The sequence below is a fragment of the Salvelinus alpinus genome, chromosome 19 (assembly GCF_045679555.1).
Source record: "Salvelinus alpinus chromosome 19, SLU_Salpinus.1, whole genome shotgun sequence".
NCBI classification, from domain to species: domain Eukaryota; kingdom Metazoa; phylum Chordata; class Actinopteri; order Salmoniformes; family Salmonidae; genus Salvelinus; species Salvelinus alpinus.
In genome coordinates this window covers 30,801,860-30,826,109 of record NC_092104.1, presented here as the reverse complement: position 1 = coordinate 30,826,109, position 24,250 = coordinate 30,801,860, and the positions used below count along the sequence as shown (strand labels likewise).

Genomic DNA, 24,250 nt, shown 5'->3' with positions numbered 1-24,250 from the left:
AGTATGATTATGAAGGTTTCTTTAGCTTTGTTTCCCATCCTGACCCTTATTTCCTCTCTAAGTCACAGGCTTCTGGAGATAACCAATGGTATTGAGGAGGCAGGAGGACTACGCTGGGAGCTGTTTGGCATCCTTATCCTGGCCTGGGTCATTGTTTACTTGTGCATCTTCAAAGGTGTCAAATCCACTGGCAAGGTCAGAGTGTATTCTCTTCCCTCAACAGCAGCTACTTATGGGTATTCCTCTTTAGAACAGTAGATTGTTTAGTGTTAGTAATTTGTGGTATTGGCTAACAGAAATGTATAGATATTACTGTTTCATTTTAAATGGTTGCATTCACCAGATACTCTTTGTTCTTAAATGTATACATTTATAACTTTTGTATGCTCTCAGGCTGTCTCATCGGTGGGGAATCATTATTCAAATTTAAAGGTTTTCCATTGCCTTGGTCTACATTGTTGGTGGGTGTTGGAGGAGAACAGATGGGTGTCAAATATCATGTTTCTCCTCCTGGTATTTAGAGGAGACAGAATTTGTTCCACCTCTGTTGCTTCATACACCTTGTATGTTTTGATCGACAATACATTTAAAATCATGTTATACTTACTGAGTATTTGTATTCTTCTCACTCTGTGCTTTAGGTTGTTTATTTCACCGCCACGTTCCCATACTTCATGCTGTTTGTCTTGCTCATCAATAATGTCCAGCTTCCTGGAGCCAAGAATGGGATGCTTTACTTCCTGAAGCCTAAGTGGAGCAAGCTGCTTGACGTTCAGGTGTGACATACTGTATTAGAGGATGAATGACGATTAATGGACAGTTTCACGGACACAGATTATGCCTAGTCTGGGACAAAAAAAGGATCCATTGAAAAAGGTTTCTTGTTTTACAGTATGAGTAAAAACATTGTGTGCATCGCTCACCTTTATCCGCTTATCTCTGCCTTACTGCAGGTGTGGGTTAACGCTGCAGCCCAGGTATTCAACTCCATTGGAATAGGATTTGGTACCATGATCTCCATGGCCAGTTACAACAAGTTCAACAATAACATCCTCAGGTTAGAGATGCAGTCTCCTGTACCACTATAAGACCACTTTGTCTTTGCCATCACATGATTTATCTGCAGATACACAATTCTATAGTTCAAAAATATTAACTGTCTCATGGTGACTAAGAGCAGTTAACTGTGTCTGCTCAATAAGACCCAACATGCTTTGTACATCAAAGTATCTGTCAATCAAGTGAGGGCATGTGAGGTTGTCAATTATTAAAACTTAATTTAAATGTATGTAATTTAGCAGATGCTCTTATCCAGAGTGACTTACAGTAGTAAGTCATATTTTCTTTGTACTGGTCACCCTTCATACATTCTTCAAAGGGAGGCACTGCTGCGCCTCCTTTTTGAAAATCTAGTTTAAATCAGTTCTTTTGTTCTCTCTTATTTCTGTGACAACAGCTAAATAGACATAGCGTGTGCGATGGGGGTGTTTTGCAGATGGTCTATGCGAATTGAGAATACTTGGCTTCGACAAAGGCGTAAAGCTTCAGTGGCAATGGTTTCTAAACAAGGGCCTGGTTACTCCTCAGAAGCAACCAAGCACGTGGCTTGTCCCTTGCTTTGTGACTCTGGCCAGTTACTGTAGTTACTCACCACAGACTAGGGCAAGTCCAAAGGGGGAGGGGTGTGACTTCATAAACAACAACTGGTGCACTGCTTCCAGTGTGAATGAAATCTCAAGCTTTTGCTTCACTGATATAGAATACCTCATGGTAAGCTGCAGACCGTTTTATCTATCAAGAGCTTTCTCTTCTGTAATTATCACGGCTGTCTACATCCCTCCACAAGCCAACGCCACTTTGGCATTCAACGAACTGTATGGGGCCATAAACAAACAAGAAACCGCCATCCAGAGTCAGCATTTCTGGTGGCCGGCGACTTTAACACAGGGAAACTTAAAACTGTTCTACCTCAGGGCCTCCCGAGTGGCGCAGCGGTCTAAGGCACTGCATCGAAGTACTAGAGGCGTCACTACAGATCTGGGTTCGATCCAAGGCTGTATCACAACCGGCCGTGATCGGGAGTCCCATAGGGAGGCACACAATAGGCCCACCGTTGTCCGGTTTAGTGGAGGGTTTGGCCGGGAGGGCTTTACTTTGTTCATCACGCTCTAGCAACTTCTTGTGGGGGGCCGGGCGCCTACAAGCTGACCAGTTGAACGGTGTTTCCTCCGACACATTGGTGCAGCTGGCTTCCAGGTTAAGCGGGCGGGTGTTATGAAGCACGGTTTAGTGGCGCAGTGGTCTAAGGCACTGCATCGCCGTGTTAGCTGTGCCACTAGAGATTCTGGGTTCGAGTCCAGGACCGGTCTCCCGCGACCGGGCACACAATTGGCCCAGCGTCGTCCGGGATAGGGGAGGGTTTGGCCGGCAGGGATGTCCATGTCCCATCATGCACTAGCAACTCCTATGGCGGGCCGGGCGCAGTGCACGCTGACACGGTCTTCAGTTGTGTTTGTGTTTCGGAGGAAGCACGGCTCTCGACCTTCACCTCTCCTGAGACCGTACGGGAGTTGCAGCGACAAGACAAGACTGTAACTACCAATTAGCTAAAGCTAGCTACCCCAGAAGTTGCGGTCAAACAAATTATGCTTTATTACCAACGGGGTATTGTAAACACATCGTTCGTGGCCGGTGTTTTCTTGTTTGCAGACTTTTTTTGTACAGCATTGACAGTGCTACTGTATCTTTTTTGACACGCAAAGACCCAAACGGCGTTCCATAGTATGTATGTTGTGAAGCTAATAGCAGTGACGCTATTACTGTGTAACTCCGGTAGGGCAACATCTGAAAAATAGCGCACTTGATAGTGTGCACCGGTGCTTGACCAGTCGGCGAAAGCCAACATCACTCACGACAGAGAACGATTGATTGTCAAGGGCAATGAATTCCATTGTCTTGGCTTTAATGTATTTCGCCTTTGAGTTGTCTCGCTGAAATGTTCTTACTCTTACAAATGACTGCTGAAATGTTCTTACTCTTACAAATGACTGCTCGACTTGTTGACTGCTCGATCCACACAGCAGACATTGTGGGCTAGGTTTGGAATGCTGTGTTGCACGTGTAGCACAACATTTTATGTAGCATCATTACACCATGTACCTATGTTATATAGGTAAGCACGGTAGCTTTGACATCGGTTTTTAACATTGGTGTTAAACTAGACATCGGCCGATGTAGGCATTTTCAGCTAATATTGGCCGATTCCGAAATGCTCACCGATATATCATGCATCCCTACTCAAAATGTTATAGGAGCCAGCCTAGGCTACTGCTCAAATGCTGCTGTAATAGGCTTACATGTTTCTCCTTTGCATGTTTTTTTTGGTTATTCATTGTCAATCTTTTAAAACCGAAGCCAGACTGCAACATTTTAGTAGCCTAGCTAGGACTATGGCATGTGTCTGTACACTTTCCCTCCGCTGACGCGGTAAATGGAACACATGATGGCAGCACAGTTGACATTGAATTTACTGATGCAAGGGCATCAGGCTGTAATTTCATAAAGTAGATGACTCAACTGTTGACTCATTTATACTTGCTTGTGTATCCTATTGTTCTTTTAGTAGTAATGTATACCCGCGTGGCGTGTGGATCCTTTTTCTTATAACTTTTTGACAATTGTCACGATCGTCGTAATAACATTCGGACCAAGGCGCAGCGTGATATGGGTTCCACATCTTTTTATTTGTGAAACGCAAAAAACAATAAAGAGCAAACGACATGTGAAGCTATGGAGTGCTCACAGGCAACTACACATAAACAAGATCCCACAAAAAAACCAGTGGGGAAATGGCTGCCTAAATATGATCCCCAATCAGAGACAACGCTAAACAGCTGCCTCTGATTGGGAACCATACCAGGCCAACATAGAAATAAAACAACCTAGATTACCCACCCTAGTCACACCCCGACCTAACCAAAATAGAGAATAAAAAGGCTCTCTATGGTCAGGGCGTGACAACAACCAAGATGACATTTTCTGTAGGCAACAGCAATGACCATTGTAACCAAAACTTGGCATTGACATTTAGCCTACAACATGTTTAAACTTTTGTTCCGGTAGAAGATTCGGTCCGTACCATTTAGTGATGATATGATACACTGCACTACAGTGTGGGTGTGGGTCTGGGAGGAGGGGTGCGTGTGTGGCAATGTACTGCCGTTTGGCGTGCAGCACATTTGCAGTACTTGCTGTGACTTGTAGTGCAGCACATTGTGGGCTGTATGGAAACAGGCCAAAAATGAATGACAACCCAAATAATTGTGCGGACCAGGCAGAAATGTGTCACGGGACGAAATCGTCCCGTGGCCCTTGTTTGACACGTGCTCTAAGGGCACATGGTGTGCGATCGATGACAACAATGTTAAGTGGACAAGTGACAGTGACCGCATGGAATTCAAATGAGGAGATGGTCAGGTGAGTGAGGGAGAAAAGAGAGAATATCCACTTAGGAGAAATGAGCAGCCCTGTGCCACCACCGCGACGACTAGAAGCTGTCGGACTATGAGAGAAAATGTAGTCAAATCAGCTGGGGTGATCCATGTCTCTGTCAGGGCCAAAAAGAGAGAGCAGCTGGGGTGATCCATATCTCTGTCAGGGCCAAAAAGTCTAGGGACTGGGATGAACTCAGCATTCTTGACCGCAGATCGGCAGTTCCAATGGAGAGCGTGATCACAGTCGTCCGGAACAGCTGATGCTCTCATGCATGCCTCAGTGTTTCTTGCCTCGAAGCGAGCATAGAAGTGATTTAGCTCATCTGGTAGGCTTGTGTCACTGGGCAGCTCGCGGCTGTGCTTCCCTTTGTAGTCTGTAAAAGTTTGCAACCCTGCCACGTAAGACGAGCGTCAAAGCCGGTGTTGTACGATTCAATCTTAGCCCTGTATTGACGCTTTGCCCGTTTGATGGTTCGTCGGAGGGCATAGCAGGATTTCTTATAAGCTTCCGGGTTAGAATCCTGCACCTTGAAAGCGGCAGCTCTACCCTTTAGCTCAGTGCGAATGTTGCCTGTAATCCATGGCTTCTGGTTGGGGTATGTACGTACAGTTACTGTGGGGACGACATCCTCGAAGCAGTTATTGATAAAGCTAGTGACTGATGTGGTGTACTCCTCAATGTCATCGGAAGAATCCCGGAACATGTTTCAGTCTGTGATAGCAAAACAGTCCTGCAGTTTAGCATCTGCTTCATCTGACCACTTTTTTGCAGACCGAGTCACTGGTGCTTCCTGCTTTAATTTTTGCTTGTAAGCAGGAATCAGGAGGATAGAATTGTGGTCGGATTTACCAAATGGAGGGCGAGGGAGAGCTTTGTACGCATCTCTGTGTGTGGAGTACAGGATCTAGAAGTTTTTTCCCTCTGGTTGCACATTTAACATGTTGGTAGAACTGATTTAAGTTTCCCTGCATTAAAGTCTCCGGCCACTAGGAGTGCCGCCTCTGGGTGAGTGGTTTCCTGTTTGCTTATTTCCTTATAAAGCTGACTGAGTGCGGTCTTAGTGCCAGCATCCGTCTGTGGTTGTGTTTTTAATGGGTAGCCCTGGTCTCCTGCAGTTATGAACACAACATTCAGATATTGTTTCCCAGTATAGATCTAACATGGCAAATAAAACATAAGTCACTTACCAATTTGCCATCCATCCTCAACAGCTTCTTCCTGAAGGTTAAAGCCGACTGAACTGTTCTGCAACAATGAATGAATCGTGTCCCACCTGGCCATTTTGCCACTACATTCAACAAAGCCAAATGTGAATCACAGATGACCTGCACATTGACAGAATGCAAACCTTTTCTGTTGACCAAGTTGAATTCGTTCAATGATGGTGCTTTTATTGCGATGTGTTTGTAGTCAATTGCTCCAATGTCATTGGAAATGGTATGCAAATCCCTTTTCACTCTGACCTGTTGCACAGCAGTGTACGGACCCTGTATGTATTGTGGGGTCAATGAAATAATGCCATGAAGGACTGCAGGCAATATCCGGCTCATGGTTGGTTGTGAAATGCCAGACCGATCCGCAATCTCCCGTTGGAGTGTTCCAGTGGCCAAAAATCCCAGGGTGGAGAGGACGTGGGTATGCACTGGGATGGCATTGGTGCGTTTCGTCTCCCTTTCTGGAGAGAGTTGGTTGCAGAGATACAATAAAATATGCCTTGGAAAACGAAATCTACTAATAAGCCAAGTGTCGCTCTCAGCAAAAAAAACTGCATGCTCATTGAAAACACGCTCCCTGCGTAATGCTTCTTGTGCCAGATCCTCCAGCAATGATAGATTTGACATTATGGACAAGTAACAATGCCTCAGTGTTGCCTTTTTATATTGTTTAACTAAATTGCCTCCAACCTTACATACCACTCTCTTTCTAATTGACTTTATTATTCAATTAGGCTTAAATGGCTTCATGTTTATGAATTCGATAGCACCCTGAGAGAACTATTAGTAGCTTAAGTGTCTATAAAAGAACTACATGAATAAACTATTCATGTATTATCTTTTTTCTTCATAGATTATGATTTGGTCCAGTATGTCAATCTTTTCTCCATTTGGTGGATGGTATTTCATTATCAGTTTGACTTTTCACCCACAAGGTGCTGTGGGTGCGCATGGTCAGAGGTGTGCTTAAATTTACACACATTCTCAAGTAGAAGTACAAATTGATAAATCCCACACATTGCTTCGAAATGATCGCACGCATGGTTTAAGAACATTTCTGTTCGTACTCATCGTTGATAAATGAGGGCCCTGGACTTCCTGATGGGCAGGCCCCAGGAGGTGAGGGTGGGCAACTACACATCCGCCAACTCAGGCTTGTGTGCTTTGTCCTAACGATGGTAGGTCTGATTGCCGATGGCGATGAGACAGAATACAGACTGGAGATCAGAGACTTAGCAGTGTGGTGCTAGGACAACAACCTCTCCCTCAATGTCAGTAATACCAAAGAGGTGATCATGGACTACAGGAGAAAGAGGGGAGAACACATCCATGGGGCTGTAGTAGAGCAGGTCAAGAGCTTCAAGTTCCTTGGCGTCCACATCATTAAGGACTTTAACATTGTCCACACATACCCTCCCAGTCGTGAAGACGGCTCTCGGACCAACAGGCTCTGAGAAGGCTTCTACGCCCAAGCAATAAGACTGCTAAATACTTAATTAAATGGTTACCCAGACTATCTGCACTGACCCTATCTTGCACTGACTTCACAGTACAAACAGTGCACTCTGAAAGTATACAGACCCCTTGACTTAAAAAAAAATAAATACGTTATCCTTATTTTAAAATTGATTAATTCGTTTTTTTCCCTCATCAATCTACAGTCGTGGCCGAAAGTTCTGAGAATGACACAAATATTAATTTCCACAAAGTTTGCTGCTTCAGTGTCTTTAGATATTTTTGTCAGATGTTACTATGGAATACTGAAGTATAATTACAAGCATTTCATAAGTGTCAAAGGCTTTTATTGACAATTACAAGAAGTTGATGCAAAGAGTCAATATTTGCAGTGTTGACCCTTCTTTTTCAAGACCTCTGCAATTCGCCCTGGCATGCTGTCAATTAAGTTCTGGGCCACAACCTGACTGATGGCAGCCCATTCTTGCATAATCAATGCTTGGAGTTTGTCAGAATTTGTGGGTTTTTGTTTGTCCACCCGCCTCTTAAGGATTGACCACAAGTTCTCAATGGGATTAAGGTCTGGGCAGTTTCCTGGCAATGGACCCAAAATATTGATGTTTTGTTCCCAGAGCCACTTAGTTATCACTTTTGCCTTATGGCAAGGCACTCCATCATGCTGGAATAGGCATTGTTCGTCACCAAACTGTTCCTGGATGGTTGGGAGAAGTTGCTCTCAGAGGATGTGTTGGTACCATTTCTTTATTCATGGCTGTGTTCTTAGGCAAAATTGTGAGTGAGCCCACTCCCTTGGCTGAGAAGCAACACCACTCATGAATGGTCTCAGGATGCTTTACTGTTGGCATGACACAGGACTGATGGTAGCGCTCACCTTGTCTTCTCTGGACAAGCTTTTTTCCAGATGCCTGGAAAATTACTTTACCCCAGTACTCAGCAGTCCAATCCCTGTACTTTATGCAGAATATCAGTCTGTCCCTGATGTTTTTCCTGGAGAGAAGTGGCTTCTTTGCTGCCCTTCTTGACACCAGACCATCCTCTGAAAGTCTTCGCCTCACTGTGCATGCAGATGCACTCACACCTGCCTGCTGCCATTCCTGAGCAAGCTCTTTACTGGTGGTGCCCCGATTCCGCAGCTGAATCAACTTTAGGAGACGGCCCTGGCGCTTGCTGGACTTTCTTGGGCACCCTGAAGCCTTCTTCACAACAATTGAACCGCTCTCCTTGAAGTTCTTGATGATCCGATAAATGGTTGATTTAGGTGCAATCTTACTGGCAGCAATATCCTTGCCTGTGAAGCCCTTTTTGTGCAAAGCAATGATGACGGCACGTGTTTCCTTGCAGGTAACCATGGTTGACAGAGGAAGAACAACGATTCCAAGCATCACCCTCCTTTTGAAGCTTCCAATCTGTTATTCAAACTCTAACAGCATGACAGAGTGATCTCCAGCCTTGTCCTCGTCAACACTCACACCTATGTTAACGAGAGAATCACTGACATGTCAGCTGGTCCTTTTGTGGCAGGGCTGAAATGCAGTGGAAATGTTTTTTGGGGATTCAGTCAATTTGCATGGCAAAGAGGGACTATGCAATTAATTGCGATTCATCTGATCACTCTTCATAACATTCTGGAGTATATGCAAATTGCCATCATACAAACTGAAGCAGCAGACTTTGTGGAAATTAATATTTGTGTCATTCAAAACTTTTGGCCACGACTGTACACACAATACCCCATAATGACAAAGCAAAAACAGGTTTTTAGAATTTTTTGCAAATGTATTATAAAAAAAAAAAAAAACTACATTTACATAAGTAGTCAGACCTTTTACTCAGTACTTTGTTAACTTCTCTTGGGTACGTGAGATGTTAGCGTCCCACCTCTTCAACAGCCAGTGAAACTGCTGGGCGCCAAATTCAAATACAGAAATACTCATTATAAAAATTCAGAAAACAAAACATATTTTACATAGGTTTAAAGATTAACTTCTTGTGAATCCAACCACGGTGTCAGATTTAAAAAATGCTTTACGACGAAAGCATACCGTACGATTATTTGAGAACATAGCCCACTAGACAAATCATTACAAACAGTAACCAGCCAAGTAGAACAGTTACACAAGTCAGAAATAGAGATAAAGCAGCCGGCTGCGACCGGGAGGTCCGTGGGGCGACGCACAATTGGCATAGCGTCGTCCGGGTTAGGGAGGGTTTGGCCGGTAGGGATATCCTTGTCTCATCGCGCTCCAGCGACTCCTGTGGCGGGCCGGGCGCAGTGCGCGCTAACCAAGGGGGCCAGGTACACGGTGTTTCCTCCGACACATTGGTGCGGCTTGCTTCCGGGTTGGAGGCGCGCTGTGTTAAGAAGCAGTGCGGCTTGGTTGGGTTGTGCTTCGGAGGACGCATGGCTTTCGACCTTCGTCTCTCCCGAGCCCGTACGGGAGTTGTAGCGATGAGACAAGATAGTAATTACTAGCGATTGGATACCACGAAAATTGGGAAGAAAATGGGATAAAATTAATCCCTTACCTTTGATGATCTTCATATGGTTGCACTCAGCAGACATTCATTTACTCAATAAATGTTCCTTTTGTTCGATAAAGTCTCTTTATATCCAAAAACCTCCGTTTTGTTAGCGCGTTTTCTTCAGTAATCCACAGGCTCAAACACAGTCAAAACAGGAAGACAAAAAAATCCAAATTGTATCCGTAAAGTTCATAGAAACATGTCAAACGATGTTTATATTCAATCCTCAGGTTGTTTTTAGCCTAAATAATCAATAATATTTCAACCGGACAATAACGTTGTCAATTTAAAAGGTAAACAAGAAACGCACTCGCTCTGTCTCGTGCATGAAAAAGCTCTGTGACATGGCAGGGTCCACTCATTCAGACTGCTCTTACTTCTTCATTTTTCAGAATACAAGCCTGAAACAATTTCTAAAGACTGTTGACATCTAGTGGAAGGCATAGAAACTGCAACTTGAGTCCTAAGTCAATGGATACTGTAATGGCATTGAATAGAAAACTACAAAACCAAAAATAAACTACTTCCTGAATGGATTTTTCTCAGGTTTTTGCCTGCCAAATCAGTTCTGTTATACTCACAGACACTATTTTAACTGTTTTGGAAACTTTAGAATGTTTTCTATCAAAATCTACCAGTTATATGCTTTTCATATCTTCTGGGCCTGAGAAGCAGGCAGTTTAATTTGGGCATGCATTTCATCCAAAATTCCGAATGCTGCCCCCTACCCTAGAGAAGTTAAAGACCCTTTGGCAGCGATTACAGCCTTGAGTCTTCGGTATTACACTACAAGCTTGGCGCACCTGTATTTGGGGAGTTTCTCCCATTTATTCTCTGCAGATCCTCTCAAACTCGGTTAGGTTGAATGAGGAGCGTCACTGCACAACTAGTTTCAGGTTTCACCAGAGATGTTTGGCCTCTGGCTGGGCCACTTATCTCCCGAAGCCACTCCTGCGTTGTCTTGGCTGTGTACTTAGTCGTTGTCTTGTTGAAAGGTGACCCTTCGCCCCAGTCTGAGGTCCTGAGTGCTCTGGAGCAGGTTTTCATCAAGGATCTCTCTGTACTTCACCTCAATGACCAAGGCCCTTCTCCCCCGATTGCTGAGTTTGGCCGGGCGGCCAGCTCTAGGAATAGTCTTGGTGGTTCCAAACTAATTCCATTTAAGAATGATGGAGGCCGCTGTGTTCTTGGAGACCTTCAATGCTGCAGAAATATTTCGATACCCTTCCTCAGATCTGTGCCTCGACACAATCTTGTCTCGGAGCACTACGAACAATTCCTTCGACCTCATGGCTTGGTTTTTGCTCTGACATGCGCTGTCAACTGTGGGACCTTATATAGACAAGTGTGTGTGCCTTTTAAAATTATGGTGCACAGGTAGCCTAATGGTTAGCCTAGTGGTTAGAGCGTTGGGCCAGTAACCTAAAGGCTGCTGGATCAAATCCCAGAGCTGACAAGGTAAAAATCAGCCATTCTGCCCCTGAACAAGGCAGTTAACCCACTGTTTCCCGGTAGACCGTCATTGTAAATAAGAATTTGTTCTTCTTGCCTAGTTAAATGAAGATTTTTTTTTTTAATATAGATATATATATATATATATAAACACTCACTCACACACACTTCACTGACACTCTCACACAAAACCCATTCACATACACTACATACACACACACTTTTACACTCACCATATGCTGCTGCTACTCTATTCTTTATTTGACTCTGAATATTATCTATCCTGATGCCTAGTCACTTTACCCAGTCTTCATGTACATATCTACCTCACATACCTCGTACAACTGGTACTGGTACTCCCTGTATATAGCTACATTTTTGTGTATTTTATTCCTCTTGTGTTAATATTCTCTCTTTTTATATTTTTTTTTACTCTGCATCGTTGGGAAGGTCTCGTAAGAAAGCATTTCACGGTTAAGTCTCCAGCCATTGTATTCGACACATGTGACAAATAACATTTGATTTGATTTGACTGTCCTTCAGTCAAAAAGTCTGGTTTTGTTTTCCTTAGTGATCCATTTGACCATGAGAAATGTTATCATCAGCCTGACTGTGTTTGTGTTCTGGTCCTCCCCTAGGGACACATTGATTGTCTCCTTAGCTAACTCGGCCACCAGTATCCTGGCTGGTTTTGTGATATTCTCAGCCATTGGCTACATGGCTCATGTCTACAACCTCCCAGTAGACGACATTGCCACAGATGGTAAGTACTTCCTGTTCAAGTGAGACGTCTTTGATGTTATTCATCCATCTATTTATATGCCTCTTTAATTTCCAGAGTGTCTATTTAATGTTTGGATGGGTTATTGTCTCCTAAAACTTCCTCTCATGGTCCCAGGGGATCATGATTCATCACATCTTTTAACCACTAAGTTTGTTAATACCTTGAATAGTGTTCATTTGTCATAGTCAGTAGGTATTGGTAACGTGCCAAACTAATAGTACCACCAAACAACTTCACCATTGACAGATAGATGTTTAGGGCAGTGTATGAAGGGAAGTAGGTACGAACGTGACCCATATACTCCTGTGAATAACTCTTGGGAATAATACTCATAAAAGTCCAATTGAGTTCAGAACTAACACCTTCCTCATTTTATTAGTTCCTGGAAAACTTACACAGAGTAGAATACAAAGGGATTCATTCACAAGGATGCACTTCTTTCTGGGGTGCTAGTGTGGAAAACTAGCATTTGGAGTAATTGATTTTGTACAGGCAGACAGTCCTCCCTACCTAACAGGCAGACAGTCCTCCCTACCTAACAGGCAGACAGTCCTCCCTACCTAACAGACAGACAGTCCTCCCTACCTAACAGGCAGACAGGCGGAGCTCAGAGGGCTGGGCCAGGCTGCATCACACCGGTTTGAGTCCCAGTAATCTCTCTTTTCTCCCGAAGTGTGCACTTGTTCACTTCCCTTCATGGATTTGAATGGAAATTACTTGTACATAGAAAACTCCCTTTAGCCCATGTCTACACTAATCTAATGCTTTTAAATGTGTGGGGAGTAGTGAATGAGTGCACACTTCAGGAAGAAGGAGAGATTATTTGGACACACCCACTGAGTAGACCTGGGTGACCAGTTAGCATGCCAGTGAGACAAGCGTCACCAGAGCTTCCAAAGTAGTTTCTGTCATGACCAGTGTAAAGACATTTGAATCAACAGAACAGTATTTCTAGCCTCAGTCCTATCCTAAGCTGTGACCGAATAGGAATTTTCCCATATTTGAAAAGAATATATATATTTAACCTTTATTTGACTAGTTGAGAACAAGTTCTCATTTGCAACTGCGACCTGGCCAAGATAAAGCATAGCAATTCGACACATACAACAACACAGAGTTACATATGGAATAAACAAAACATACAGTTGAAAAATAAGTCTATATACAATGTGAGCAAATGAGGTGAGATAAAGGCAAAAAAGGCCATGGTGGCGAGGTAAATACAATATAGCAAGTAAAACACTGGAATGGTAGATTTGCAGTGGAAGAATGTGCAAAGTAGAAATAGAAATAATGGGGTGCAAAGGAGCAAAATAAATAAATACAGTAGGGGAACAGGTAGTTGTTTGGGCTAAATTATAGATGGGCTATGTACAGGTGCAGTAATCTGTGAGCTGCTCTGACAGCTGATGCTTAAAGCTAGTGAGGGAGATAAGTGTTTCCAGCTTCAGAGATTTTTGCAGTTCGTTCCAGTCGTTGGCAGCAGAGAACTGGAAGGAGAGACGACCAAAGGAGGAATTGGCTTTGGGGGTGACCAGTGAGATATACCTGCTGGAGCGCGTGCTACGAGTGGGTGCTGCTATGGTGACCAGTGAGCTGAAATAAGGCGGGGCTTTACCTAGCAGAGACTTGTAGATAACCTGTAGCCAGTGGGTTTGGCGACGAGTATGAAGCGAGGGCCAACCAACGAGAGCGTACAGGTCGCAATGGTGGGTAATATATGGGGCTTTGGTGACAAAACGGATGGCACTGTGATAGACTGCATCCAGTTTGTTGAGTAGAGTGTTGGAGGCTATTTTATAGATGACATCACCGAAGTCGAGGATTGGTAGGATCCTTTTTGCGATATAGGAAGCCGATTCTAGATGTAATTTTGGATTGGAGATGCTTAATGTGAGTTTGGAAGGAGAGTTTACAGTCTAACCAGACACCAAGGTATTGGTAGTTGTCCACGTATTCTAAGTCAGAGCCGTCCAGAGTAGTGATGCTGGACGGGCGAGCAGTGATCGGTTGAATAGCATGCATTTAGTTTGACTTGCGTTTAAGAGCAGTTGGAGGCCACGGAAGGAGAGTTGTATGGCATTGAAGCTCGTCTGGAGGTTAGTTAACACAGTGTCCAAAGAGGGGCCAGAAGTATACAGAATGGTGTCGTCTGCGTAGAGGTGTATCAGAGAATCACCAGCAGCAAGAGCAACATCATTGATGTATACAGAGAAGAGAGTCGGCCCGAGGATTGAACCCTGTGGCACCCCCATAGACTGCCAGAGGTTCGGAACAACAGGCCCTCCGATTTGACACACTGAACTCTATCAGTGAAGTAGTTGGTAAACCAGGCGAGGCAATCATTTGAGAAACCAAGGCTGTCGAATCTGCCAATAAGAATGTGGTGATTGACAGAATCGAAAGCCTTGGCCAGGTCGATGAATACGGCTGCGCAGTAATGTCTCTTATCGATGCGGTTATGATGTCGTTTAGGACCTTGAGCGTGGCTGAGGTGCACCCATGACCAGCTCTGAAACCAGATTGCATAACGGAGAAGGTACGGTGGGATTCGAAATGGTCGGTAATATGTTTGTTAACTTGGCTTTCGAAGACCTTAGAAAGACAGGGTAGGATAGATATAGGTCTGTAGCAGTTTGGGTCTAGAGTGTCACCCCCTTTGAAGAGGGGGATGACCGCGGCAGCTTTCCAATCTTTGGCAATCTCAGACGATACGAAAGAGAGGTTGAACAGGCTAGTAATTGCAGCTCTTTCAGAACATCAGCTATCTGGATTTGGGTGAAGGAGTATTATATATTACAGTTTGGGAAACTGGATTTGGTGAGGCTCTTAAATACACACAGATCATTTTGGAACTATAAAAAAAATCTATATAAAAGGACACATTAGTCACTAATGACTTGTGGAGTGGGTTGTTCTTCCCCAAGTAAATTGAGAACACGATGCGGTCAGGAAATGAACCTTTTAAAATGAACCCTTTCTATTTCTCTCCCTCGTTCTTTCTCTCTCTCCCTCGTTCTCTCTCTCTCCCTCGCTCTCCCTCTCTCTCTCCCCCTCGTTGTCTCTCTGTCTCTTTCTCTCTGTCTCTCTCTGCTATCATTTAATAGGTGAACAGTGTGACTTATGTGAAAAGAGGCATAAATCCTCTGACGGAATACCATAACTACTGTACTGGTTATAGGGATAGACAATGGAGTAAGAGATGAAAGTGCGCTCTCTTTCTCACCACAAGTGTTTATTACTGGCTCAATATTATGGATTATGAATTAGTTAATTCATGTGTGTCATAGTCGGTGGATAACCAGGACAGAAAATACCCAGCAAACAGAGAACATTCCCAGAACATTAGTTAAGATTCCCATTCAATTCCTCTGAAACTTTCACAGAACCTATTTTGGTTTGCTGGGTTGTAACTAAGTAAATACACACTGTATTTATTTAAGTTTATCTATGCGGAGACAGTAGAAAAGGAGGGTGCTCTGAATAGTGGATGTCAACCTACCACTTGGATGTCTCTAGGATTTTGTTCTAAAACAAATACTGTATTATATATGAAATTAATGGTGAATTAAACTTGCATTAGCTTGAAATGAACTGTAGGTGTAACAGCAAAAGTTTCCATTGTTCACACAGTGTATTAGGACCTTTTGAAGAAAGTAAATTAGGGATTAGCTGTTGTGCCTGCTGGGTTCTGCTGATGAGCACCTGCTCTGGCTTGGATCAGTCCCAAATATGGTCTTGGATACCACTGACTCACTGCTGACTAACTGTTTGACACCCACTGACCTCTTGTGACTTCAGAAGTGTTCAGTGTTCAGTTGCCTCTGAGTTAATCATTTATGGAAGATGACTTATGATGAATGATTAGATTGTTTTGTTTCCCATTCCAAGCATGACACTTCCTCAGGTAATTGTGAATGGAATGAAACCGACCCAGATATATTTATTACATGACCATTGCTATCATCTTTCTGTATGCCACAATTTTTTATTAATGTAACATATTTTTTGTTAGGTCATATTACTAATGAGGTCAACTGCATGAGGGTGGAGAAGGTGTCCCGTCTACCATGTTTTGTTATTGAACGCTTTGACTTCCTAGTGTCGGATGAGATAACCACTGGTTAATCAGTGCCAGGGAAACCGGTTCATTAATCTGTACGATGTTTCCAACTTGGCTTCGTTGGCCTTGTCAACTTCTAAACCAGTGTCTATACCTGAGCTAATGTTGTGGGTGTTTTCCTACCCTTCTTGTTTGACATCCTATGGTGCGTTTGTGTGCCACAGGTCCTGGGTTGGTGTTTGTGGTGTATCCAGAGGTCTTCTCCACTATGCCTCTGCCCCAGTTGTGGGCTCCTCTGTTCTTCTTCATGCTTCTCTGCCTGGGACTGGACAGTCAGGTTAGACACTCGCACACGCACGCTTGTGGTTATGGTATGAAGCCGATAATGAAAAGAAGAAGCCATTCATAATTAATCATAGTTTTTAGTGCACATGTTTTTCCCATATCAGTGCATACAGTGTAACGATAATATTCCCACTAATAACATGTTTCTGTCATAGTCGTCTTTTTCTTTGGCCGTCATGTAATATATTTTCGGAGACCACTTTTGGTAAAAACAGACATTGTAGGTCATCTTTTAATATTTATTTAGATTGATTACATTTGACATTTACATTTGAGTCATTTAGCAGATGCTCTTATCCAGAGTGACTTACAGGATCATTTAGGGTAAGTGCATTACTCAAGGTCACAACAACAGATTTTTCACCTAGTCGGCTCAGGGATTCGAACCAGCAACCTTTTGGTTACTGGCCCAATGCTCTTAACTGCTCGGCTGACTGATGAGGGAAGAGAGGAAGCAGGGTTGCCGGCAAATGTGTGGCGAGCAAGGCATTTGTTCCACCACTTTTTATTTCGTTTAATACCCTTTTTATTTTATTTTTTACTTTTCTGCCCGATTTCATGACATCCAATTGGTAGTTACAGTCTTGTCCCATCGCTTCAACTCCCCTACGGACTCAGGAGAGGCGAAGGTCGAGAGCCATGTGTCCTCCGAAACACGACCCTGCCAAGCTGCACTGCTTCTTGACAAACTCTTCGCTTAACCCATAAGCCAGCCACACCAATATATCGAAGAAAAACTGTCCAGCTGGTGACCGAAGTCAGCTTGCAGGCGCTCGGCCCGCCACAAGGAGTAGCTGGAGTGCGATGGGACAAGGAAATCCCGGCCTGCCAAACTCTCCCCTAACCCGGACGACGCTAGGCCAATTGTGCGCCGCCTCATGGGTCTCCTGGGCATGGCCGGCTGTGACACAGCCTGGGATCAAAACCGGGTCTGTAGTCACGCCTCAAGCGCTGCGGAGCAGTGCCTTAGATCGCTATGCCACTCGGGAGGCCCATTAATACACTTGTTTTGGCGTAAAAGCGTTGAAAACAAAGACAAAGTAGACCTACTGTTTTTTGGGGGACTGACTTGCCTCATTTGTCAACTTGAGCACAATTAGTAGCCTATGTCCTGTGTGTGTCTTGACCAATAAGATTCATGGAAATCACATGTTGGGCATGGCGCACATCTATAGAAAGCAGAGCTTGCTCTCCACTTTGCTGTTGATACCTAGCCCTACCTAGTTTTCTTGCCAGGTGACTACTGCTTGTAAAGTAAATCACCCCCTGTGAGAGCAATAAAATAGTGGCTCGCTCTCCACGCCCTGACCAAAAGTTACATTTCCAGTGTAGCAGGTTTAAAAAAACAGACCGCTTTTGCGACGCCTCAGTGTAGATATGTTAGGCTACAGGAATTTTTGGAAGTTTGGTTGTTTTCATTTTTATTTTATTTTAAATCCCCTGCCTAATGGAACAACCACAGAGCAGGCTCAACTTGCCTGGCTGCCATAAATGCCATAAATTGTCTGTCTTTCGCTTAAACAATGGGGATAGTATAGGCCTAGTGGAATTCCTTAGTTTTGTTGTTTTCAGAAAAATAAATCACCTGAGGCAACTTTAGAGCAGCCTCAACTTCCACAACTGCTCAGTTCACTTTCCCCACTGTATTGTGCTCTGCAGTTTGCTATGGTGGAGGTGGCGGTGACGTCCATAATGGACGGCTGTGGCCCCAAGGTGCTGCGTGTCCTGAAGAGGCAGGAGATCATCGTTCTGGCTGTCTGTGTTATCGGCTTTCTTCTAGGCATTCCTCACATCACTAAGGTAAGGTGGTCCTGTCAGATATTATTACTATCCATCGGGTAACGCCCCGCCCCCTCCTCTCGGAATGAGACAGTATACTCATGTTTGGACCTGTTTTATTTTGGTTTCTATCAGTAGACGACTAAGACACATACAGCCAGTAAGTAGTGCATGGTTGACCAGCTGATTCTCTGTCTTGTGGAGTGGGTTGCTTTTCCCCCAGTAAATTGAGAACAAGATGCAGTCAGGAAATGAAACTTTTTATAATTAAACCTTTCTCATTCTCTCCCGCTCTCGTCTCCCCCCCCCCCACCACCACACACACATATATATACAGGGGGGAATGTACGTGTTCCAGCTGATGGACCACTACACTGCTGTGGTGTCTCTCATGTTCCTGGCCTTCTTTGAGGTCCTCGCTGTCTGCTGGGTTTTTGGTAATACCCTGCACCTTCTCTCCCCTTACGATGAAATTCAACAACCTGTTGTGTATTTATACAAGAAAATAAAACACTTTGCTGAATAGACAGTATGTATGTCTGAGTAAATGTAAGTATTTAATGCAATGTGTTATTGCAGGACTGCGGCGGATGACCATCGTGATCAAGAGGATGTTGGGAAAGGCTCCCAACATCTATTTCCGCTCCTGCTGGATGTTCTTCTCCCCTGTGCTGGTCCTGGTGAGTGCTATGGCTAACTCATGTCTTTTTTGATGATGGTGATGAGGAAAGTTAGCGCAATGACGGTGATGAGGATTTGTTGTGGTTTATAGTTGATTTTACTTTTTGTAGTCGTAATAGTAGTGATAGCCGTACCTAAGACTTAATGATCCATTTGTTGTATTAGAGGTTTCATCCAAGTGTAACCTCCTCCCCTGCAGTGCATTCTGATCTCCAGCATCGTCCAGTACACGCCCGCTCGCTATGGGAAGTCCTACACATACCCTGTCTGGGCAGAGGTGGTGGGCTGGGGAATCTCCCTGATCTCCATCGTGTGGATCCCCCTGGGAGCCCTGCACGAGATCTGCAGAAATAAGGGCACACTGATGCAGGTGAGCATCCGTTCAGTAAACCAAACCAAACAGGCATACTGATACATTTAGATCTCAGATACTGTTTTAGCATCGTGCATACATACTGAACAAGTATACTGGTACTCACGCATATACACACACAGTCACGCACACACTCACACACAAATCAATAAATCAAATGTATTTTATAAAGCCCTTTTTACATGAGCAGTTGTGATTTACAGATACCAACCTTAAAACCTAAAAGAGCAAGCAATGCAGATGCACGGTGGCTAGGAAATACTCCCTATAAAGGCAGAAACCTAGAGAGGAACAAGGCTCCGAGGGGTGGCCAGTCCTCTTCTGCCATTGCCGGGTGGAGATTATATGGCCATTAAGGACAGATCGTTTTTCAAGATGTACAAATGTTTATAGGTGACCAGCAGGGTGAAATAATAACCACAGTGGTTATAGAGGGTGCAGCAGTTCAACACATCAGGAGTAAATGTCAGTTGGCTTTTTACGAGAGAGAGAGAAGCATGTCCGGTGAAACAGGTCAGGGTTCCATAGCCCGGCCGAGGGGACTGTGGACAGGGACATCCATGAGTCGTCAGGCCAAGTAGTCCTGAGGCACGGTCCTAAGGCTCCGGTCCTCCGGGAGAGGAGGCGAAGAGAGAGACAGACATATATTTGATACTGTACATTTATCCCACATGGCAGTCATATAAATAACTCAAATGCATGATAAATATGTTCTGGGCATTGGCAGAAACCGTAGAAACCGTAGTTAAACTATGTATGCGACTCTGAACCTCTTCTTTTATCGATTCTCTGTGCCCCCAGAGGATAAAAACAGCCATGACTCCTACAATAGAGTTGGACCCTGTCAACTATCTACCAGAGAAGCAGAGAGTGGACATACCGGAGTCTGTTGTCTTTATCACTCCTCTGTGAACAGGGACAAAAGCACTGTGTCTAGGTTTGTGAGTCACGGTGACTGTGTGAGTGCTCTATTAGGATAGGGAGGTGGGGAGGTTGTTGGGTAGTTTATGTAAATAACTTTTTCAAGTATTTACCCTAATATTTATTCTATGAATCACTGATAACATGACACCTTACCTATAGTGAAATAGACAGGGTAAACAGTCAAGGTAAAACCATTAGTTATGGACCTCAAAGATGTCCTTCAAGTGCCATGACATGTCCTTGTTCTGAAGCACTTTATTGCCTTACAGGTACTGGATACCCAAGTGCTTACACACACTTTTTTATACTACAAGCATTACAGGGTAGCCTACTCTGACACTTACAAACATATTAATAAAAACGATGATGTCTGATTCATATAATTGGACAACGAAAAGGGGAGACACCAATACAATATGACGTCCATCTAACCTGGAGGAGGAAATGATTGTCCAAAAACAAAAAGTGGCGCAGACCCAATGACAACGACAGTGAAAATGCACACTCACCTGGGATATGGCCGATGTTCTCCGCTGGTTCCAATAAGATGGGCTACAGGTTGGAGGCTATGCAATTTAAAACAATCAACAGCTTTTTTTTAAGAAGCTATTGATCCTCTGTGGCCAAATCATGCTTTCTGGTGTAGCCTATTTGAGAGGATCAAGCTAATTAGGCTATATCATTTTGGCAATTTTAATGAAATTTACTTTAGGGAAAGCTTAGCTTCCCATAGCCAAACACAACGTTTTCATCTGATTGTCAAACAATCACTTAACAAAGGCGCTCTTGTAGGCTACACGCGCACGCACATTCATCCAATCCAAACCCCAACAGTGCAACCGCAATTCGATGAATGGAAAGAGACATCTGTTATAAAACATCTAGGTGTATGGTAAGGACATTCTGTGATTGCCATTAGGCCTACACTTGTAGCCTGAATTGATGCATCCACTGTTGTCCACGCGCGCCTCTGTGTCCGCCACTCATCTCCGCCTTTTCCGTGTGCGTCTCCGCCACTCATCTCCGCCTTTACAAAGTGGAGGCTAAGTGTTCTCCTCAAACTACAATGCAATTTGGCGCATATACCACCCAATTTCAAGTCCATTTGCAAATTGTTCATGCTGCTGACATGCAGTAATGTTAAATAATGGTGTAATAGGCTCACGTTTTACCGCCTTACTTTCACCCCTGATTATGATATGGTAAAACATCATATTCATCATGCCACAAGACTATGAACTACGGAGAACAACTCGTCCCTCTGGTAATCTCTTCAACCAGCTCTTCTCCCCGCTGGACCTAACATATTGTGTCTCCCAACATAAATTGACAAACAATTTTCACCAAATGTAAAAACCAATGTAGCCAATACACACACAAGCGATAGCGGCATATTTCATATCATCCGACAAAATGACACACTGATCAACTCAGCCTTAGACCGATGAAGCATCCACAGTTACAACCAATAGGTGGCCGCTCAATGCAACAAATGATGGCTAGGCAAATCAGCGAGAAAACAAACCTTTTCCCAGACCGATTTCATGGACTAAGGTCCACATTGAATCAACATCTTCACCTTGTGGCCAAGGTTTTTACTCACCGTGAGGTCAGATGGGGCTCAGGTGAATATTGATCAACAAAGTAAAAATCTGTTGTTCTGCCCCTGAACAAGGCAGTTAACCCACTGTTCCCCGGTAGGCCATCATTGTAAATAAGAATTTGTTCTTAAAACTGACTTGCCTAGTTAAATAAAGGTAAAAAATATATATGCAATTAGATGTATAGAGGAGAGGTTAACTGTGAGGAGGGAAACCACTGCAGTGCTGCTATGACATCCGTTAGTGGGGAGAGTCCAATGTTCTGACGGTGGGGAGTGGGGAGTTAGTGGGGAGTGTCCAATGTTCTGACGGTGGGGAGTTAGTGGGGAGTGTCCAATGTTCTGACGGTGGGGAGTGGGGAGTGTCCAATGTTCTGACGGTGGGGAGTGGGGAGTTAGTGGGGAGTGTCCAATGTTCTGACGGTGGGGAGTGGGGAGTTAGTGGGGAGTGTCCAATGTTCTGACGGTGGGGAGTGGGGAGTTAGTGGGGAGTGTCCAATGTTCTGACGGTGGGGAGTGGGGAGTTAGTGGGGAGTGTCCAATGTTCTGACGGTGGGGAGTGGGGAGTTAGTGGGGAGAGTCCAATGTTCTGACGGTGGGGAGTGGGGAGTGTCCAATGTTCTGACATCATTCATCAGCAGTTTTTACACTTGAATGGACTTTGAAGTTTTGGGGTTCTGGTTGGAGTTTTCTATTTTACTTGCTCTGCCACAGTTTGTGCCTCAGTTGTGTGTCTTCGTGTTTGTTACATCAATGACATTGGATCTCAGCTTTACAAGGAGTGCCTTTTGTCATTAAAAGATCCAATGACATTAGACTATGGGACTGAAAAGCTCAAAGAAATAAATATGATTAGACATGATTTAGATGGTCAAATGTATGAAATAAATATTATTAGACATGATTTAGATGGTCAAATGTATGAAATAAATATGATTCGAAATGATTTAGATGGTCAAATGTATGAAATAAATACAATGGGCTATTTTGAGGGGTCACATAAATATGTGACTAAGTGAAGATACGTTTGCCACCTGCCACAAGTGCCATGTATCAAAAATATTGATTTTGGGTTGTCAATATTTGATGAAAATACCAAAAATATATCATAGAGATTATCACCAACCCATCTTAAGGATCATTAAAAAATTCACACAATTATCATTTAGTGTTAATTCTCTTTTGATATAAAACAAGATCAAATTCCCATTTAGTTAGCTGTTTTAGATGCATTTTGTGTCTGTCAAACAGCATTTAGTTTTGACTAATTAGTTTATGATGACAATCGTCTATTTCTACCATTGCACAAACCAGAATAAGAGGTTAAAAATATAATCATGCCTAATACACTTTTGTTATTCTATGCAATTGTATGGTTGTGTCACAAAATGCGGGGTTATTGCTGCTGGTTGTTTTTTATTCATTGTTCTCATACCAAATATTTTACATTTTATTTATTTTCAAATGTTTTTTGTTGTATCAAACAAAATGGTATATGAAATAACAAAGACACTGTTACTATTTCTCCATTAAGTTCTCCATGGTGGTACTACTTTAATAGTAGAAATGTTTATGCTCATATTACGCTTTTAAAATAGCAACTTTCTCCTTTTTAAAATTGATTTAGCATAAAATAATGATTTATCTCTTTTTATTTACATGTATCTTGTTTAAAGTGTACTTTCTGTTGGACTTATTTTTGATCTGAAACGTTGAAAAAGAAAATGAGATTGATAATACCTGTTTATCACGCAGAGATATTTGTGTCAAATAAAGAACATTATTGGCAAATATGTTTGATTTTTACGAGCCCTTTCAATTCATCAATGTGTCTGTTCTGAAGAGCATAATTTAACAGTAGATGGCAGCAATGTACAGACAGTAATAATATGCAGCTCAGGGGCATGTTGCCATACAGGCCAGTACAAATGTCTATGATTATTCTTAACAAGCATTTCTATGTACATCAGCTTATGTTAATACAATTTGGGAAATGTATCATTTTTAGTTGTGGTATTCCTAAAAACTCACTCAAGCTGTTTTAGTGACTTGTATACAGGAGATGATAACTACCAGCTAGTATTAATACGCTCATTACACATTTTTAGCAGACTATAATCCTATAGTATACCCTACCTCAGAAACTAGTGGACATCTTTCAGAACTTTAGACAAATATTGTATACTATAGTTATAATTTGGCATGCAAACAGACAGCTGAATGTATCTGGTTTCCTGCTTGCAGTTATGCACTCACCAAATCTTGTTTTTAATTTATCTAATTAGTCACTGTGAAGAATTATTGGCATAATTAAGCACAAATCCATTTCCATTCTTCATTTGAGAATGTTTTATTGCACACTGCAGGAATCCCACAGGGTCAGATCTGTGCATGGAGAGCGGGAGTCAGAGCAGAGCCTATTTTGACTGTAGTGCCTTTGGAGGTGGGTAGTTAATTAGCCTCACAGTGGAGCAGTGAGCAGGGTCAGTACCATAGGCCTGCAATGTGATCGATATCCCCTCCCTTCCTGCCCTCTTCGTGA

General features: G+C 43.3%; 1 protein-coding gene across 2 annotated transcripts in view; it reads left to right on the top strand.

The window, feature by feature from the left end:
- The window catches only part of LOC139545321 (sodium- and chloride-dependent GABA transporter ine-like), a 41,365-nt gene extending 19,285 nt beyond the window's left edge, over positions 1 to 22,080 (top strand). The window contains exons 4-13 of one of the 2 annotated variants that reach the window (XM_071352955.1): positions 63 to 195; positions 642 to 776; positions 954 to 1,057; positions 11,798 to 11,922; positions 16,231 to 16,343; positions 18,011 to 18,151; positions 18,468 to 18,567; positions 18,710 to 18,810; positions 19,011 to 19,181; positions 19,986 to 22,080. In XM_071352955.1, coding sequence (XP_071209056.1) covers positions 63 to 195; positions 642 to 776; positions 954 to 1,057; positions 11,798 to 11,922; positions 16,231 to 16,343; positions 18,011 to 18,151; positions 18,468 to 18,567; positions 18,710 to 18,810; positions 19,011 to 19,181; positions 19,986 to 20,096 — 1,234 coding nt within the window. In that variant the 3' untranslated portion in view covers positions 20,097 to 22,080. The remainder of the gene's footprint in view (positions 1 to 62; positions 196 to 641; positions 777 to 953; positions 1,058 to 11,797; positions 11,923 to 16,230; positions 16,344 to 18,010; positions 18,152 to 18,467; positions 18,568 to 18,709; positions 18,811 to 19,010; positions 19,182 to 19,985) is intronic. The other variant, XM_071352956.1, reaches the window with a different exon arrangement.
- The last annotated feature ends 2,170 nt before the right edge of the window (positions 22,081 to 24,250 follow it).